Source organism: Triticum dicoccoides, chromosome 2A (genome assembly GCF_002162155.2).
Source record: "Triticum dicoccoides isolate Atlit2015 ecotype Zavitan chromosome 2A, WEW_v2.0, whole genome shotgun sequence".
Lineage (NCBI taxonomy): Eukaryota > Viridiplantae > Streptophyta > Magnoliopsida > Poales > Poaceae > Triticum > Triticum dicoccoides.
This window is the reverse complement of record NC_041382.1, coordinates 710223967-710241663: the sequence shown is the minus strand read 5'-3', so window position 1 is coordinate 710241663 and position 17697 is coordinate 710223967. Positions and strand designations below refer to the sequence as shown.

At 44.4% G+C, this 17697-nt stretch overlaps 2 protein-coding genes across 4 annotated transcripts; one reads left to right on the top strand and one right to left on the bottom strand.

The window, feature by feature from the left end:
* Nucleotides 1–1889: 1889 nt before the first annotated feature.
* On the top strand, nucleotides 1890–6047 carry LOC119356483 (pentatricopeptide repeat-containing protein At5g04780, mitochondrial-like). Of its 3 annotated transcripts, none has more exons than XM_037623442.1 (2): nucleotides 1890–2169; nucleotides 3348–6047. In XM_037623442.1, the coding sequence occupies exon 2, from the start codon at nucleotides 3612–3614 to the stop codon at nucleotides 5337–5339; it is 1728 nt and encodes a 575-aa protein (XP_037479339.1). In that variant the 5' UTR covers nucleotides 1890–2169; nucleotides 3348–3611; the 3' UTR covers nucleotides 5340–6047. The 3 variants fall into 3 exon arrangements, with proteins under 3 accessions (XP_037479339.1, XP_037479338.1, XP_037479337.1); XM_037623441.1 differs by having other exon boundaries at nucleotides 3285–6047; XM_037623440.1 differs by having other exon boundaries at nucleotides 3208–6047.
* Nucleotides 6048–10106: 4059 nt separating this feature from the next.
* Nucleotides 10107–11884, bottom strand: LOC119356484 (B3 domain-containing protein Os11g0156000-like). The gene is made up of 3 exons (XM_037623443.1): nucleotides 11030–11884; nucleotides 10738–10921; nucleotides 10107–10619 (listed from the first exon to the last, which is right to left on the bottom strand). The coding sequence occupies exons 1-3, from the start codon at nucleotides 11631–11633 to the stop codon at nucleotides 10607–10609; spliced, it is 801 nt and encodes a 266-aa protein (XP_037479340.1). The 5' UTR covers nucleotides 11634–11884; the 3' UTR covers nucleotides 10107–10606.
* Between the last annotated feature and the right edge of the window lie 5813 nt (nucleotides 11885–17697).

Here is a 17697-nt window from a genome sequence, read left to right as displayed (position 1 = left end):
GGGGGTAGATGGATGGGCTCTGGTGTGGCATCAACACGACAGAGTTGTCGGCTAGGGCGGGCAGCGACATGTGGTTTGGGTGGGTCTGAGGAGGGTTCAACATGAGCAATGAAGAAAGAAAAAGAAGAAGAAGACCGCTCCAAAATCAAGTGATGATTTATAAATTATCATGTAACTTCATCGGGAAAATTATCATGCTGGAACCGTGTTTGGTGGCTGCTACGACCCTTGCAGACGAGAGGCCCGATGGTGACCATGACTGGGCAATGTTGCGAAGAGTGATGCGGATGCTGGAACCAACAAACGATTTTGCTAGAACCGACTACTACCTGAGTTGCAACCAGGCTGCGGAATGTTGGAACCTTCGTCGATGAAGTTTCCACCGTAGATGTTTTCTGGATGCTCGAACTGGCAAAGGATTTTGATGCATCCACGCCGCGACCATGGGCGTAGGAGCTGCCACCACTACCGACGGTGTTGCGACAATGGAACGGAGCTACAATCATTGTCGGCGATTCTATGGTGGCGGTGGGAGGGGGCGTTTCTCCTATGCGTGCTGCAACGACTTCATCGGCATATTTCATATCTGAAATGGCCAACATGACGCAACTGGAAGAAGGAAGAGAGAAGAGTTGCGACGATGATGAGGGTGGCAAGGTGCGACCTGCGGTGAGGTCGGTGGCCGGTGAGGGTGGCTCATGAGGGGCCACGACCCACACTGGGCACGTGCATGAGAGGAGTGTTGTTAACGCAGTGCAGGAGACGTCTCGCGATAGGAAGCAAGGGTGGAAAAGGGTGGATCGCAACCATTTGGATGTGCTCGATCCAACGACTGGTATGCATGTTTGAATAGTACTTATGTTACACGGGGAGTAATGTAGAATGAAGTGAAACATGGAGGACATGACATCGTGGCAGAGTTAGCTGAGACATGCCAGGGGCGATGTTGAGGCCGGCGGCGGAAGAAATGGCCAAAATGGGGTTCCTTAGCGCTAGCGAGGAGGCTGATGGATTCCGTGGAGCAATGCAATGCTGCAACAACAATTGGGTTCCATTTTCTGATGGAGAAGAACTGATAAAAACGTGTGTACGGTTGGTTTGTTCATCCATTTTATCATTTCCTTTGTTCATTCATTTAATCCTTCCTTATTTCACTCAACTCATATTCATTTACTTTTGCACTTACCCATGGTTTAATGGATCGAGAAATTTAGCGACATTACTTGCAACGAGGAATATCATCTTTTTTTAGTAAAACATGATCATGATGAACCGGGAAGATTTTTAAAGTGCCCGTGGCAACGCACGGACATTATGAATTGATTTTTGAAGCACAAAACCACAATAACAGTTGGGAGGGCTGCTTTGTATCCCAAGACCCATACCCACACCCGACCACCATCTCCCATTTTCCTCAGTATCACGACCTGATGCGACGTTGGCAGCGCAATCAGTCGGAGGAGGCCAGCGGTGGCGATGACGGATCTGTGATGGGGAAAGGTCGCTCGTTGCCGCGGTACCGGCAATTCCACGATCGCATAATACCCGCATGTTGATGACCTCCAGGACTCTCGGGCCTCCTCCCTCTAGGTACCTTTCCAAACTCTAACCGTTTCTCAGGTTCGATTGTTAGTGTAAATTTCTTTCTATACATATGAAATTGAAGGTGCATTATGCTTATGTATGCAATAAAAAAAATTAAAAGGCCCGTGGCAACCCACGGGCATTGTACTAGTACTCCTTAATTTCGGTGAGAGCGCACTCAAAGGTACGATCCTAATGGGCCGGCCCAGTGTCGCTCGCGCGAGGGGTTCGCCAGGGCCCAGGGGTTCCCTGCAGCCCCACATTGGTCCCATCCCCGACCGACTCCAAACCGCACCAGCCGCCAGCCGCCAGCCGCCTCCTGCCTACCGCCGGCCGCCGCGCCCTTCCCCGGCAGGCTGCCAACTCTAGCCGCCCTTCCTTCCAGTGGCTGCGCGCCTGCGCCCTCTGCTTCCGCGCCGGTGCCGGCCACCGCGCCCAGTCGCCACCCGCCAGCGGCCAGCGGCCAGCTGCAGCAGTCTCCTCGGCGGCCGGCGGTGTGCAGGCGTGCACCCTGGCCCAGGGGCCTGGAGACGTGCAGCATAGAAGGCTAGCAGCTAGGGGCTGAGAAGCTGTACATAGCCGAAGGTAATATTGAGAGCTATCCAGTGCAAATTTCCATCCAGTACAGTACATGTTCGTTGTTTGCTAGAGAGCTATCTAGTGCACAAATGATGAATCTTCCCAGCTTGTACAAATAAATGAATAATAAGCAGGAGAAGCAACATAATAAGCAATTAAGCATGCTTCAGTTGTCTGCTAATTGCTATCCAGTACAGTACATGAACACATTTACATATTTGTTGAATTTCTCAAGGTATGCAGTATGCAGGCTTACGCAAAACTGAGACTTAACTGTGAATTTTAGTATGTTTGTAAGACCATATTGATCTATTTCTATGTGGTATTGGTAAATTAGTTAGAATGTGCCATGTCATATTTGTTGTCAATTGTTTTTAAGGTGGACCAGCCTGTTTTCAAATCCTAGATCTGCCACTGATGCTGATGCTGCACTAGTGGCAATGTGGCATATCTGTGTAGTGCCTTCGCTGTAATGCTCACTGTCCTATGCTATAGGTCACGCGCAATAAGGATTTCTACTGAGTTGCTGCTTAGGGTCATGCTGGTGGGAGGGGTGTAGTGCATCAATGGTATCCTGATATTAGATGTAAATTTTTGTTATGATTATTAAAGTAGGGTTGTTCACAATAAGGTGTGATTGCTCGATTAGTAGTAAAATGTTTTTCTGTTTGCCTATGTCCTGTGCTTGTGATGTGTTAAGTAGAAATATATATCTTGCTGGTACATCCTTATTCCAAATGGAACACAGCCCTGATGCTGAAAATTTGAAAGGAACCCTGGATTTAAGTTAGCTCTCAACTTGTACTACCAGCAAAGTACCATCGCTCACTTCCTAGGACCAGTACTGTACCACCTCCCACCCACATTCGAATGGTTGAAAAGCAAGAAGCTCACTTGGTGCTAGTTCCTGGTTCTTCTTGTCATTTGAACCAAATATTTCTTTTTAGACGTATTAGCATGTGCTTTTAGCAGAACCCATCACATTTCCTTATGCCCCTGCCATAAAAATTTATGTTCTTTTACCTGTCTAGATTTTATTTACAGGATCGTATCTGCTTTCTGAAGATGCATCAAAGTGTGATGAGGATCATATAGTTGTGACTGACTTGCTTTTCTTCCAGAGATTCTAATATCAAGAATTTGTAAAGGTGGACTAATGAGAGAAGTTTCATGCCATCCTGCAGAAAAGTTATGTGCTTTTGACGGCATCTAAACATATTTCAGACTAGCTGTCCCTTGCTGCGAGTCATCAGAAAGCAGTGCAAATTTGGTTGGCGAAGTTCTCCCTTTCAGTCATATTCTGCATGCATTAGTAGCTGTCTTCCATGGATGGGCATTCCGTTTAACTACCCTGCCATAAATCAGAACATGAAGTGTGAGTGTGGTATGGTCTGAACAATTCCCTAAAGGATAAACGTCGTGGTAAGATTGACAGGAGTTTGATTGACATGTTTGTGCTCCATGAGCTTCTGCAACTATGTGCAAAGAGGAGGTCCCTCCTGGTTGGGAAAAGCTGCCATGGGCTAGCCATTCATTTTGGTCTGGTAACAGATACTGTCACATGCAATATTCTAATCAACTTGTACACAAAATGTGGTCGGAATGATTGCGCTCGTCATGTTTTTGATGCAATGCTTGCCAGAAGCATAGTCTCATGGAATACCATGATTGCTGGATATACTCAGAGTGGAGAGGATGTACAAGCTTTGAAGCTTTTTCAAAGGATGCACCGAGAAGGGAGGCAGCTGACTAAATTTACTTTATCCAGCACAATCTGTGCATGTGCTGCAAAATATGCTATCAATGATTGCAAGCAATTACACGCCATTGCAATCAAGCTTGCATTGGACGTAAACAGCTTTGTTGGGACAGCAATTCTAGATGTTTATGCAAAATGTAACATGATTAAGGATGCCTGCTGGGTTTTCGAGAAGATGCCTGATAAAACTTTAGTTACATGGAGTTCATTGTTTGCAGGATATGTGCAGAATGGCCTTCACGAAGAAGCATTATGTTTATTTCGGAATGCGCAAAGGGAAGGAGTAAAATTGAGTGAATTCACTCTCTCTGCTATCATTAGCGCATGTGCAAGCTTAGCATTGAAAATTGAAGGGACACAACTGCATGCAGTTATTGTGAAATGTGGTTTTCATGGGAACTTCTTTGTGGCAGCATCTCTTGTGGATGTGTATGCAAGGTGTGGCCAGATTGAAAAATCTTACGCACTATTTGCTTATATGGAACAGAAGAATGTTGTCATATGGAATGCAATGATTGCTGGTTTTTCGAGGCATGCCCATTCTTGGGAAGCTATGATTCTCTTTGAGAAAATGCACCAGTTAGGTATTTTTCCGAACGAAGTTACCTATCTCTCCATGTTGTCAGTGTGCAGTCATGCAGGTTTAGTTGAAGAGGGTCGCCACTACTTTAACCTGCTAATGTCTGATCAGACTGTTGAACCTAATGTCCTTCACTATTCTTGCATGGTTGATGTTCTGGGTCGATCTGGGAAGACTGATGAGGCCTGGGAATTGATTCACAAAATGCCATTTGAACCAACTGCTTCTATGTGGGGATCTTTGCTAGGGTCATGCAGGAACCACAACAATAGTGGGTTAGCCAGAATAGCTGCGGAACAGCTTTTCCAACTTGAGCCTGACAATGGAGGGAACCATGTTTTGCTCTCAAATGTATATGCTGCCAGTGGGAACTGGGAGAATGTTCTAATGGCAAGGAAATATTTGAAGGATAGTGGTGCAAAGAAAGAAATTGGCAGGAGTTGGATTGAAGCAAAGGGCAAAATCCATGTCTTTGTTGTTGGAGAGAGAAAGCACCCAGCAATCACTGATATCTACAATAAGTTGGAGGAAATTTATCACGATATGAGAAAATTTGCTCACATGACCAAAATAGAATGCGATCTGCATGATGTTCATGACGACCAAAAAGAGGAGCTGCTTAAACACCATAGTGAGAAGTTAGCACTTGCTTTTGGGTTAATCAGCTTGCCTCCTAATATACCAATTATAATACACAAGAACCTTAGGATATGCGGGGACTGTCATTCATTCATGAAGGTTGCAGCCCATATTACTGAACGTCTATTCATTGTCAGAGATGTCAATAGATTTCACCATTTTAAGGATGGCTCATGTTCTTGTGGGGACTTTTGGTGATGTAGGGCTGAATTGGAAGATGGTAGTCAACTACCAGTGGCACTCTATTCATGTAGCAAATTATTGCCTGTCAGTAGTGGCACTACAACACTAATGATCTATGTCAGGACTGATCTTGGTAGCTTTGCCATTCAAGTCAATAATGCCATGCTGCTGGCTCCATTGAATCTAGTATCAACACTATCGTCTGATATGCGCATAAGAAATGGAAGCAGATGCAAATCCTTGGTTAACTGAATAGACTGTCACCAAGAAAGCTGTATCTTGTGGATGACAAGCCACATAATTTTCTGTGGTTCAACAAAGATATACATAGGAAGTCGATGCAAGATTTGTTCTTACAGAAATAGACATGGGAAGTGGATTTCTTCTCAGCTCACTTGCTGAATTCAGTGCGTGAAGAAGTCTGCTATGCTACTTACTTGGTACTACCAGTGTAATTACTGAGAATTGTACCAGCTGATGCACATTGTGGTTCCAACTCCTTATGATCAAATCTTTCTTGTCATTCTTTCCACTCCAACAGTGATGAGCCCTGGAAAGTGGCGCATCTCGGTCTCATTCCCCTATGCACTACTGCTGACATATTCAATTTCTAGAACAGTTCATTCCCTATACTGTATTTAAATATATTCCATTTGAACATAATTTGTACTAGCATTCGTGGCTTTAAGAAATTGAGTAAAACCTATCCTTGCAGGCTTCAAACCCAATCATTCATATTTGTTTCAATTCACCATAGCAAATGTTCTGTTATAGCTTTATATTGAGAACTAAGTTTCCCTGGAGCTTTGCTCATATGTTAGGACAATTATGCTTATGAGTTTTTTTTTGGTGACCTTTTGATTCACAAGTTATAGTAATCTGCCATTCTAGGCTTTGTGCCAGCATGACAAGGAGAAAAGCAATTGATATTTTACAAATAACGACAACACACTGGTTTCCATTTTGTTACCAAATAACCTGAGGTTTCTTGTATGCAGCACTAAGAAAAACCTGTGTTGTCTGATACTTCCCGTACTTTTGCAGACTAGTGCATAGAAAGATATACTCACATATGTGCTTGGGTCTTGGATCTAGAAGCCTTGCTGCTCTGCTCTACTTGAAAAGGACGTGCTTATTTATCTGAACTTAGAGATTGCGAGCTAATGCTTTTGTATCTGCATTTGAGGACTGCACAGGTTCTCTGAAATAAAATTGTCCGAAGCAAGACAGGATTTGCATTATTTATTTGTGTATTGAAACGATAAGATCCTGTTTTGTTTGGTTTTAAAGTAGAGAATGTAACAGTAGAATATTCTTAGTTCTTTCAGTTGTAGGTATTTGCTGAAAACTGGACATAAATCTTTGTTTAACTGTATTGCATGTTCTCCATTGTTGGACAGAAATATGACTCCAGAGGAAGCTGAAAAGGTGTGCCGTATATCTTCGTTTATGTATGCATGGATGCGAGAGCATGCCTGGAAGGGATTCGTCTTTATGCGGTCTGGTCGCGACTACCTGTTATCATGGTCAGCGACAGCGATTTTACCTCTGTTATTCAGGCCTTAGCAGGCAATGAGCATTGCATTTCTAGATTGGGTGCCATATTCAGTGAAATTCAGAGAGAGGCTGAAACATTAACTGGCTGCAAGTTTGTGTTAGCCAAAAGAGAGCAAATCGAGCAGTTCAGGAGACAGCGGCCTTTGTCCGCCAAACAGGAGTCATTGGTATTTGGGAGTCTGTTTTACCAGAGATAATAGCCCATGAAATTGACACTGATTATAATGGCCAATTTCAAATGAACACATAAACTCTGTTTTCCCGGACATAATAGCCTCATGAAAATGACACTGATTGTAGTTCCCATGAAAGTGTGGTGTGAGCCTGTTCTTGCAAAAACAAAGTAACCCTTCTTCAGGTAATGGCAAAAGCATTATTTTAGTCCCATGCATGCTTCATTTTGAACAATTACTGCTACATAATTAGACATGATTTGTAAGCCCTGGCAACTCTAATGTTGCCAATTTCAAAGTGGGAGATATGTTTCTTCCTTAATATACATATACTACTCACTGACACTAGGTATTTTTTTATTTGTCTATTTTAAATTGCCTTCACTCTGTTCTATCCTTTGGGGCCTTTGTAGTTATTTTCCCTTCCTTTTGTGATTGGAACTATTGTAAAATTAGGATTACTCTCTGGAGCAGGACCGCTTTGCGATTCAACGGACATACCTTAAACTTTCTAGGTCGGCTAGAGTCGTCTTTGTTGGAATTGCAGGAGACTGCACTAACCCCTTTGGGTGGTAGCTCAACTAGGGATTTACCTTAAGCACTCAATTCACGTATAGATCTTGGTTTGCTGCTGAAGCCATAATCACTTTCCTGCTATAGGTTCTATTTTGTTGCCTGGATATGTTGTTTGCACATATGGTGTAGCCTGACGGCGTTGTCTGCATATCATTTTTTTTATATGCTTGCAGTAATATTAGTAAAAATATGTGATATGTAGGTTCTAGCACAGAGTAAATATCTTATCATGGCTGTGATATTAGTGTGATCCATTTTTTATTTATGTAATCGTGAATAGGAATATTAGTTGCTGTGATATTATTTTCTATGATTTCTGGAAGATATATATTTTGCCTAGGTATGGAAATAAATTATTATTCCAAATGACCCACCAAATGTATGATCTCAGCAACTTTTCCTTTATATGTCAGTTAATGTGCTATTGTACTTTGTTGTGAACATAATACTTATATCCTTATATTTATGTGTATATATTCTTGGTTATGGCTGTTTTGTCTCAGGCTATAGGGAGCCATCGTTCTTACCAAAACACTCCTTCCCTTCACAAATATAAGATGTTTTTACTTTTTTCTGGATCGGATGTATATAGACACATTTTAGTGTGTTTGTTCACCCATTTCAATCCATATGTACTCCATATTAAAATATCCAAAACATGTTATATTTGTGAATGGAGGGAATAACTTTGATTAGAATTGCCCATGCTTAATTCGGTGCTATAATTTTGGTAAGAATATGTTCTTTAGTCTGTTTGATTTATGTTTTGAACTAAACTGGACAGCCAATTTGTGCACATAGATTTGGGCACCACTACTATTTGACTTGGTTTTGGTGCTATGTTGGGCACAAACCAAACAGGCCAAACCCTCCTAAATCGAAATGAAACTTCAGCTTTAGGACCTGTTTGGGATGGTGATATATTTTTCTGTGGGCATCGTTGTTTTTTGAATGGTGGTATTTTTCCAAACAGGCCTTTATCTGTACAATTTTACATGGGTAATGTGATTAGTTCGTAGTACTAATTAGTTACTATTCCCTCTACACAAATTTAAACTGCAAAAACGTCTTACATTTGTTTATAGAGGGAGTACTTCCTTTGATAATTTCGTTCTTTTCAATTCAATTAAGGGAATCTCTTTTTCTTGGTATGCGTGAAGTAGACAAAGTAAGGGTCCACTTTACCATTATGGCAATCACATGGCCCTTTTGTACTAATGTTAAGATAAGCTATTTGGTGTTCAAAGGCGTTAATCATGCAGCCCTGGAGTGCCCCGGATAAGGTTCATTGCCATTAGAGAAAGCCCCGCTGCACATGGCTCCTGTTCTTTTTTCTCGAACACACACCAAAGTGCATGTCATTTTGTATTAGAACATGGCTCCTGCTCTTGCTAGCAGACAGGAAATTTTGGTGCTTGATACGGTCGTTAACCTATAGGTGCAATCATCACTGCCAAAATTGCTGCGAGTTCCATTCAGATGAATCTGATGCCTGCATCTCACTAATTTTTTTCACTGAACCAGGTCAGTATTTCAGCACCGTGCTCAATACTCTAATCCGTACTGCATTTTGCAATTATAGACATGTGTATCTCTCAGCCTACTTGCAGTTGGGCAGTCTGCATACTAAGATGTGCTCTTGCACCAAATTAGGTGAGCATGGTAACACAGGGTTTATTTACTTAGCTATCTTTTTTTTTTTTAGCTTTGGTGTGTTCCACAGCTGGACACGAGTCCAAATATTGTTTTACAGCTAGCTACTGTTTGACCCTAACTAAGAGCTGATAGCGCCATGTCTGTTGAGTTAGGCCATGTTTCTCCAGGCATCTTCTACTTTCAATAATTGGCAGGGCCGGCCGGAACAATAATCTCTAGTTTGCCTCGTACGTACAGGCCTTTCTAACATAGGCAACAAAAGCAGGAGACAGATCTCCGATTTTCCTTTTGATACGTGTTGCCGGGAATCTTGTTGATTATTGGAGCCTAGTGGCCTTTTGTGTCTGGAACTTGCCTCTCAGGCCATCATCTTAGCCATCCTTTTCCTTTGCATCCTATTAGGGCAGATTGAGACCACTTGCACACCTCAAACTTCTGCCGGGCCTTTCCTTCCCGAGGGATCAAAAAGGTTGATACCGGCTATTAATAGAATAGTAAAAGATCGGGACATGGACATCCCCGGGTGTCGGCATCACCTATGGCACATCACTTCTTTAACGATCCTTTGGCATCTGTCAATCTTGGCCATAACGTTACACTTCCTATTGTTTAGAGACTCTGAGAACTGCATTGCATCGCACGTACACTCGCTGATTGTTTATCTTAGGTGTATGAATGCATTGATTTTTTTTTCAGAAGGTAAGGTAAATGCATTGAATTTTTTGAGAAGGTAAGGTGAATGCATTGTTTGACTTGAAAACATTAAACCAATTGATTGCGTGAGGTGTAGAACACTAGTACTGGAAGAGGCAAGAAGGGAGAGAACAAAATCTCCATGCCCATGGCCCATGGGGGATATGACTTTGTTTCTTGAGGAGGCTGGAGAGGATACATCAACTTCATAGTTTGTTCTTGGACCCAGTACATACAGATGACACATACATACACACATGCTTGCTAAGCATGTCCTTTTGTTTTTCATGTGTGTCACCATCCTTCTATCTCTCTTACTCCCTCTCCTTTTCAACCTGATGTTTCCTGAAACCTGCCACCTGCTAAGGGCCCCGTACTGCGATGCGATCGAGTAGGGTCTCTGGAAGACCAGAAGAAAGAAACATAGAAAAAAAGGGCACTCTGTGGATGGAAGGAAGATTGCCCGGGAAACAAGGGATCTTCCACTTCCTCTTCCTTTTCCTTCCAAGGGTCAATTCAAGCCTGTCACTCGGTCCAGAGTAGCCTAGTAGGCTGTCTGGTGGGAGTAGTAACTAGTTTCACTGCTGGTTGTTAGGATACTCGAGCATGGCTTCAGACCTCACCATCTTATGAACTGGCCCTGTTGTCAAAAAATATTGTACTTTAAATTGAGAAATTCGGTTATATATATGTGCTACTGAATATCTACAGATGTGTCTGAATGCAATTGAACTTTTGGTGATGTTTACAGTACTGACCAGTAAGCTGGCACCGTGACCACTGCAGCGTAGGGGCTCTGGTGGGTGTAGTCGTACATTGGCGTTGCTGCCTCTGCCTCTGGCTCCGGACCGCAGTCGAGGTTGACTCCGAACAGCCGGAGACGTCTCGACGGCGGCCCCGATGCCGTACTGCTCTTGGCATTTGCCTCTCTCGGCGAGTCACCTGCAAGAATTCACCGGAGAATGGTGTAAGAGATATGTAATTTTCAGCACCTGCATCTAAGTTATGTTGCATGCTATCAAGTGCTTTGTTCTTGAGGGTTGTGTATACCTGCATGCAGCATGTCGCTGTGATCTTGCTCCACGGAGCGGCGATAGGCGTGGGAGTTGGCAGGGCTGGTAGGGTATGATCCTGACGTGCTATAGCACATCGGGCTCCAAGGCTGCTGCTCCCCGGCGTTCAGAGCAGGCGGAGATACGCGGACTGGTGGTGGCAGCGCGCTCTTGCCACGGCGCCTGCAGCAGATGAAGAGACGGTCGCCTGTGCCAAGGCCGCGCACCCTCTCGAAGTGCACGATGTCTCCGGCGTCAAGCTGCTTCTCCTTGACGTACCTGCTCCAGCCCTTGGTGAGCACGTAGCTCTGGCTGCTCGTCCAGTACGAGTACCGGAACCGCCACGGCTTGCTGGCCTCATCCTCGAAAGACAGGAGCAGGTCCTTGTCGCCGGGGGAGTCGCCGCCATTGAGGGGGAAGTACCTCTCCGCGTGCTGCTTGGGGATCACCAGCCTGTTGAGCTTGCCTACATCGCTGGGCGTCAAGGTTTTCTCGAACAGGTGCTCCCTCTCGTACTGGTGGTGGTAGTGTAGGTTGGTGTACATGGCTACCCCCCATGGCCAGGCCTGCGGGTGCCCCTGGGAGAGATGGTGCATGGCCATTGCTGCTCTGGAGGAAAGCTACCTAGAGGTTCTTTCTTGTCTATGGCAAAACTTGGGCAGTGGAGAGAAGAGAAGAGAAAAGGAGAGGCAGGAATAGGATGGTGGTGTGTGTTGTGTAGAGAACCATGCATATGTCATAGCTAGGCATTTATAGCCTCCCAAGTAGAACTTTACACAGCTTGGAGGTGTCTAGCTAGTGTCTATATAATGTATTGATATATAGGTAAGGCCGACTTGGTGCATTTGATCTTGAAGTGGGTAGTACCAGTATTTTAACCCAGCTACTCCCTCCGTCCGGAAATACTTGTCATCAAAATGGATAAAAGATGATGTATCTAGATGTATTTTAGTTCTAGATACACCCCCTTTTATCCATTTTGATGACAAGTATTTTCGGACGTAGGAAGTAGTAGACAAGAAGAATCAAAGTGAAAGGGCTGCAAAGGTGCTAAGGTTAGAATATATGGTTCCAGTGTAGCTGATGAGGAATGATCAGGTGGTGGTACTTAAAAGTTGGTGCCTGGCCATTGTGGCCTAATCACAGCCATCCAGGGGGGTGCAGTGGGGTAGGCCTCACCATTGCTTTCCATGTGCCTGGGTGGTTGGGGCCTATGCAGTGTGATGTAGTATGACCACTGTCCTTAACTCCTCATTTTAACCCTCCTACAGACACAGGTCCAGGTTTCTGGTGCTGCAGTGCTGTGTTCATGTTGGACACCCAATTTCTTCTATCTGGCCTTGGGACGGTGCAAGAAAGTCGTGGCTGGTTTATTCAGAAACGTAATTTCCAATAAGAGTCCATCCCATTTGTAACATGTGTAGACATGGAGGTGTCCATCCCATTTGTAACATGTGTAGACATGGAGGTTTCCTAGGGAACTATCATAGATTGGTACTACCGCTAGTTCTTATACCTGCTGTCCACTTGGGGTAGCTGGTAGGCAATAACTTGTTGAGGGCAGTAGGGGTCTTTTGAGATATGACATGTGAGGTGTATGGGCTGTATGCTCTTATTATCATTCACTATGGAGTACACAGCCCCAGCTATTTTCTTGATATCAGATTCAACACAATCAAGGGTTTGTCAGGCCTGTCTCATTGAATGGCATGCCTGGCTGACCACCTCTTAAGAGGACAAGACCTGCAAGCAAAGAAACCAAGCTGGTTTTGGTTGGACTCACACAATGAATTGAATTTATTTGAGCTGTGGCTGGCTGTAAGATACATTATTTCTATTCAAACCTTTGCCGTAGGACTACCTGCCCTGGTCTGCTCAGGGCACAGTGGGCAGCTTGCGTGGGGGTACAGCCACTGGCCACCACTCTGCTCCTTGTGTTGGATGATGTCCTTTGGAGATTAGTGCTTCTTTATCATGCATTACGCATATGGGAAGCACCTCTTGCTGTTGCAGGATTGGAGCGCAGAGCATGAAGATGGCCTGTTTTCTTATAACTTTAGGGGCAGATCTGCATCAGATTCAGTAAACTATTGGCGATAAAACCATCAATGTCGCTTTGCTTGCTCATTCAGAGACAGGCATTCGTTCACATGGTTTTGAATGGCTAGATTCATTGTGTGTGGGTGTGTGCTCACTAATTAGTGTGTGTGATTATGTCAACTAACATTGTTATTCAGTTTGTCAGCCTTTGGAGAAACCGGATGGACCAAGAGGGGGTGTCCGCTGTGTCAGCGGGTCCTGTCCAGAATCAAATCATAACGGTGATTTAACGGATCTCATTATTAATCGACCCGCTCGTTGCATCGGTTGCTTCTTAATTCCTAACATTAGACCTCGCATTATCTTATTTATTCTTCAAAGTAGATTCTTAATTCCTAACATTAGACCTCTCATTATCTTATTTATATTCTTCAAAGTTGATCACTTGTTGTATGATTTTATTGCTATTCGCATGCAGTGCCTATACTTGGTTGTAATCTCACGTGGCCATGGTATTTCTCTTCCTGCCTGCTGCTCTATGCAGCTGGAGAGCTCCAAGTTCCCAAACGCCAAAATATTCCAACACTAGATTGGAAATGGGATCAAGACTGGGCCTGCGCACGGACCCTCTCTCCTATAATTTCCAACAAGCTCGTGATGAGATGAATCAGATTTTTGTGACCCCAATTCCTTCCCCATTGCTCTGTAAGATCCACTGATCCTTGTTAGTAGTAGTTCCTCCTGTTTCCTGCTAATCCCTAGAAACTGTTCTGATGCTGTTTTCTCTGTGCATGCATGCATGTATGCGCATAAAGATACCCAGTAACAGTAAAGATGGCTAGCTACATGTACTGCAAAATCGTTTTATATATGCTATAATCCTCCACTTCACTGCACACATGTACTACCTAGATTAAACTAGTCCTAACTCTATGCTTAGCATCTCTTGGGCTATGAAAGAACGCATGATTTAATTTAGCTCCAACTGGTACCCATCTGCAACATGCGGTGCATGCACTGGTTGGTTGCTAGTTGTGCCCAAGTGTTAGCATATTTAAACCCGGCCACGAGGAGGGAGCCACGCAGCCTAGGTTCTTCATTTCCCATGGCTCAATCATGCAGCTCACCTGCCCTGCCCGATCTTTCTGATAATGCAGGCAGGCAGGTTTGGTTTCCTCCGGCCACATGAGCGAGCCGGTGTACATCGCGTGGAATTGAATATGGGATAACTCGAGATGAGGGGACACACATGCTAATGCCCCTCGTTATGTTATTCGATACCGTGCCTCCTTTTCTACGAGGCCACGTATGTTTCTCCAGGTTCATTCATGCAGATGTGGCTGGGACTGGGAGCCCTCGGCGGCATCATGGAGGTGGGAAGCACATGCTTCGGCACGTCTTCAGGATGGTAAGATTATTTTAAGATTTTACGAACTTCAATCTATATCTGTACGACGGCTTGTACGTACGTACGTATATTCCCCATTACAAATACACACGCAAGCCCTGAACCTGAACTACCAGAGGGGGCTCGCTTGATAGTGTGATTTTCCATATAAATTTTGTAGGCTTTAATCCACACCAATTTTTCTAGACAAATCCTTCGAAAATTTAGCTACAGAGACCATCAGGATCGAAAAGAATTAGGACCCCCAAACTTCTCACGGAGTGCTTTCCTCTGGCCTTTTTTCATAAAATTCATACCAAACAGTTAAGACCCAATGCGTATTTCATGATTATGCGTCTTGCATTCACTTACTCTCTCAGAATCTTGTGGGCGCATTTAAAGAGTCATGCATGCATACAAAAATAAAATAAATCCATGGATGTTTTATGCAAGATTCGGCAAGTCGTTATGCGTTCCAAATAAGAAACCAGTGTTTTGCAAGAATCTGGAAAAGAAGTTGTTATGACTTCAAGCCTTTTTCTGGATTCGCTTCGTTCTAGTTTGGAGGAATCTGTTCCATTATCTGGATATGTTATGGACATAGGAAAAGCGATCTTGAACTTGGTCCGTGAGATTGCACAAGTTAACTAGAATAGCTGATGGGCTTGGCTCCCCATCAAAGAAAAGAAAAAGAGCTGATGGTTTGGCTGGGACCATGTGTAGAACCACCAGCACTACTATTACCCTGCAGTTGTTTATGTAACCCTGCCTAAATTTCTGTACCAGGTGCGAACTAAATTTGATATCTTTTGAGCAGATCTCTTTGTGTGCCGTGGGTATGCGTAAAGGAGGGGTGCAGGCTGCAGCCGATCTCTGAGATTGGATTCTTCCAGTGCGCACTGAAGATTGACGTGATAGAGAGAAGGCCTGGTCAGGCCAGGAGAAAAGAGATGAGATGATGGACAGAGAGGGGGGAAGAGATGTGAGAAACGGGTATGCTTTCGGATGGCTTTTCACCCTCGCAGGGCCTGCATGGTGTCATGCATGCTGGTGGTCGCTTTCGGTCAATGATTGCACTTGCTCTAACTCTAATTAATAATTGATAAGAATAGTTGTGTGCATCGCAGTGATATGGAGGCCAATGGTTTCAACCTCCTTTTAGAAGGAAAAAAAGGTAGGTGTGATGCCACCCCCTTTATTTTATGAAGGCGTCTATCGCTCCTCTCACGAATGTCTTGTTCAAATTTACCATTTTCTTTTGTAACTTTTTCCTTATAATGGCGGCGTCATGAAGCCTATTACTCAAAATGGGGAGAGTAAGTAGGCAATGGAAAATTTGCTTGCGAAGGATAAAAAGGTTGCACAAGGAAAAGGAGAAGAGCGGAGAGGAAGAAAGATGAGGAAGGCGATGGTTCTACTGTGAGGCTTGTGAGGCTAGAAAGGTAACGAGCAGTTGTAAGGTTAGGACTTAAGGGTTTAGAGATTGGAGTATAAGTAAGGCATATATAGGACATGTAGGATGGATGTAGATGATGCCTACATAGGCTTTTTGTCGGCTGGCATTTGCTCGACATCAACCTCCTTCTAGATATCGGCTAGCTCCACAGTCGCGATCAGGGTCCTGACGATGGCCGCATTGGCATCGTCGCACTCGCTAGAGCGCTTAGGGCCGCCCTGCTAGGGCCTGACATCTTGATTTTGAGGTAGATGTACCAGGGCAGAGCCATGAACTTAGGCCGGGAGTCCTAGGACGGCTTGGCAGCCACTCTGAAAGTTGACAACCTCAAAGGCTTGGCGTCCCGAACCGGAAGTTATCATTCTTACCGAAGACGACCTGTAGGGAGATTTGACCCATCGGTCGAGCAACCTTGCCCGACGCACTTCCGTGGAACTATATATTGCTAGTGACAGCTTAGACTTAGGGATGCCCATGCACTTGAGTGTCACAGCATAGTGTAGGATCGAAAGTATGTCTAGGGGGGGGGGTGATTAGACTACTTGACCAAATAAAAATCTAGCATTTTTCCAATTTTCAGGCTCGGCAGATTTTAGCAACTTAGCACTATTCAAGCAATCAACCTACACATGCAAGTCTAAGAGTATAGCAGCGGTATGTAAAACATTGCACATGAAGGTAAAGGAAGGAGTTTGGAGGGAGCAAACGCAATGTAGACACGAAGAATTTTGGTGTGGTTCCGATAGGTGGTGCTATTGTACATCCACGTTGATGGAGACTTCAACCCACGAAGGGTAACTGTTGCGCGAGTCCATGGAGGGCTCCACCCATGAAGGGTCCACGAAGAAGCAACTTTGTCTATCCAACCATGGCCATCGCCTACGAAGGAGTTGCCTCACTAGGGTAGATCTTCACGAAGTAGGTGATCTCCTTGCCCGTACAAACTCCTTGGTTCAACTCCACAATCTTGTCGGGGGCTCCCAAGTGACACCTAACCAATCTAGGAGACACCACTCTCCAAAAGGTAATAGACGATGTGTTGATGATGAACTCCTTGCTCTTGTGCTTCAAATGATAGTCTTTCCAACACTCAACTCTCTCTCACTGATTTGGATTTGGTGGAAAAAAGATTTGAGTGGAAAACAACTTGGAAAAGGCTAGAGATCAAGATTCATATGGTTGGAATGGAATATCTTGGTCTCAACACATGAGTAGGTGGTTCTCTCTCAGAAAATGAATGTTGGAAGTGTAGGCATGTTCTGATGGCTCTCTCCAGGAATGAAGAGTGGGTGGAGGGGTATATATAGCCTCCACACAAAATCTAACTGTCACGCAAATCATCAAACTCGGTGGGACCGAATAATGAAACTCGGTCAGACTGATTTAGTTCAAAATGTGAACGTTAGGCTTTTCGGTGGGACCGACATGTCAACTCGGTATGACCAATTTCATTAGGGTTAGGGAATAACGTAATCTCGGTGAGACCGATTACACAAACTCGGTGGGACCGATTTTGGTAATAAGCTAACTAGAGAGTTGGTCAGGCAAACTCGGTGGGACCGATTCGCTCATCTCGGTGAGACCGAAACGTTGTGAAGGGGAAACAGAGAGTTTGCATTGCGAACTCGATGGGACCGATCGCTCATCTCGGTTGGACTGAAATGTTACAAAGGGAAACAGAGAGTTTGCAATCTCATCTCGATGAGACCGAGGTCCCTATCGGTAAGACTGAAGTGACTAGGGTCTGTGGCAGTGGCTATGTCAAATGAACTCGGTGGCGCCG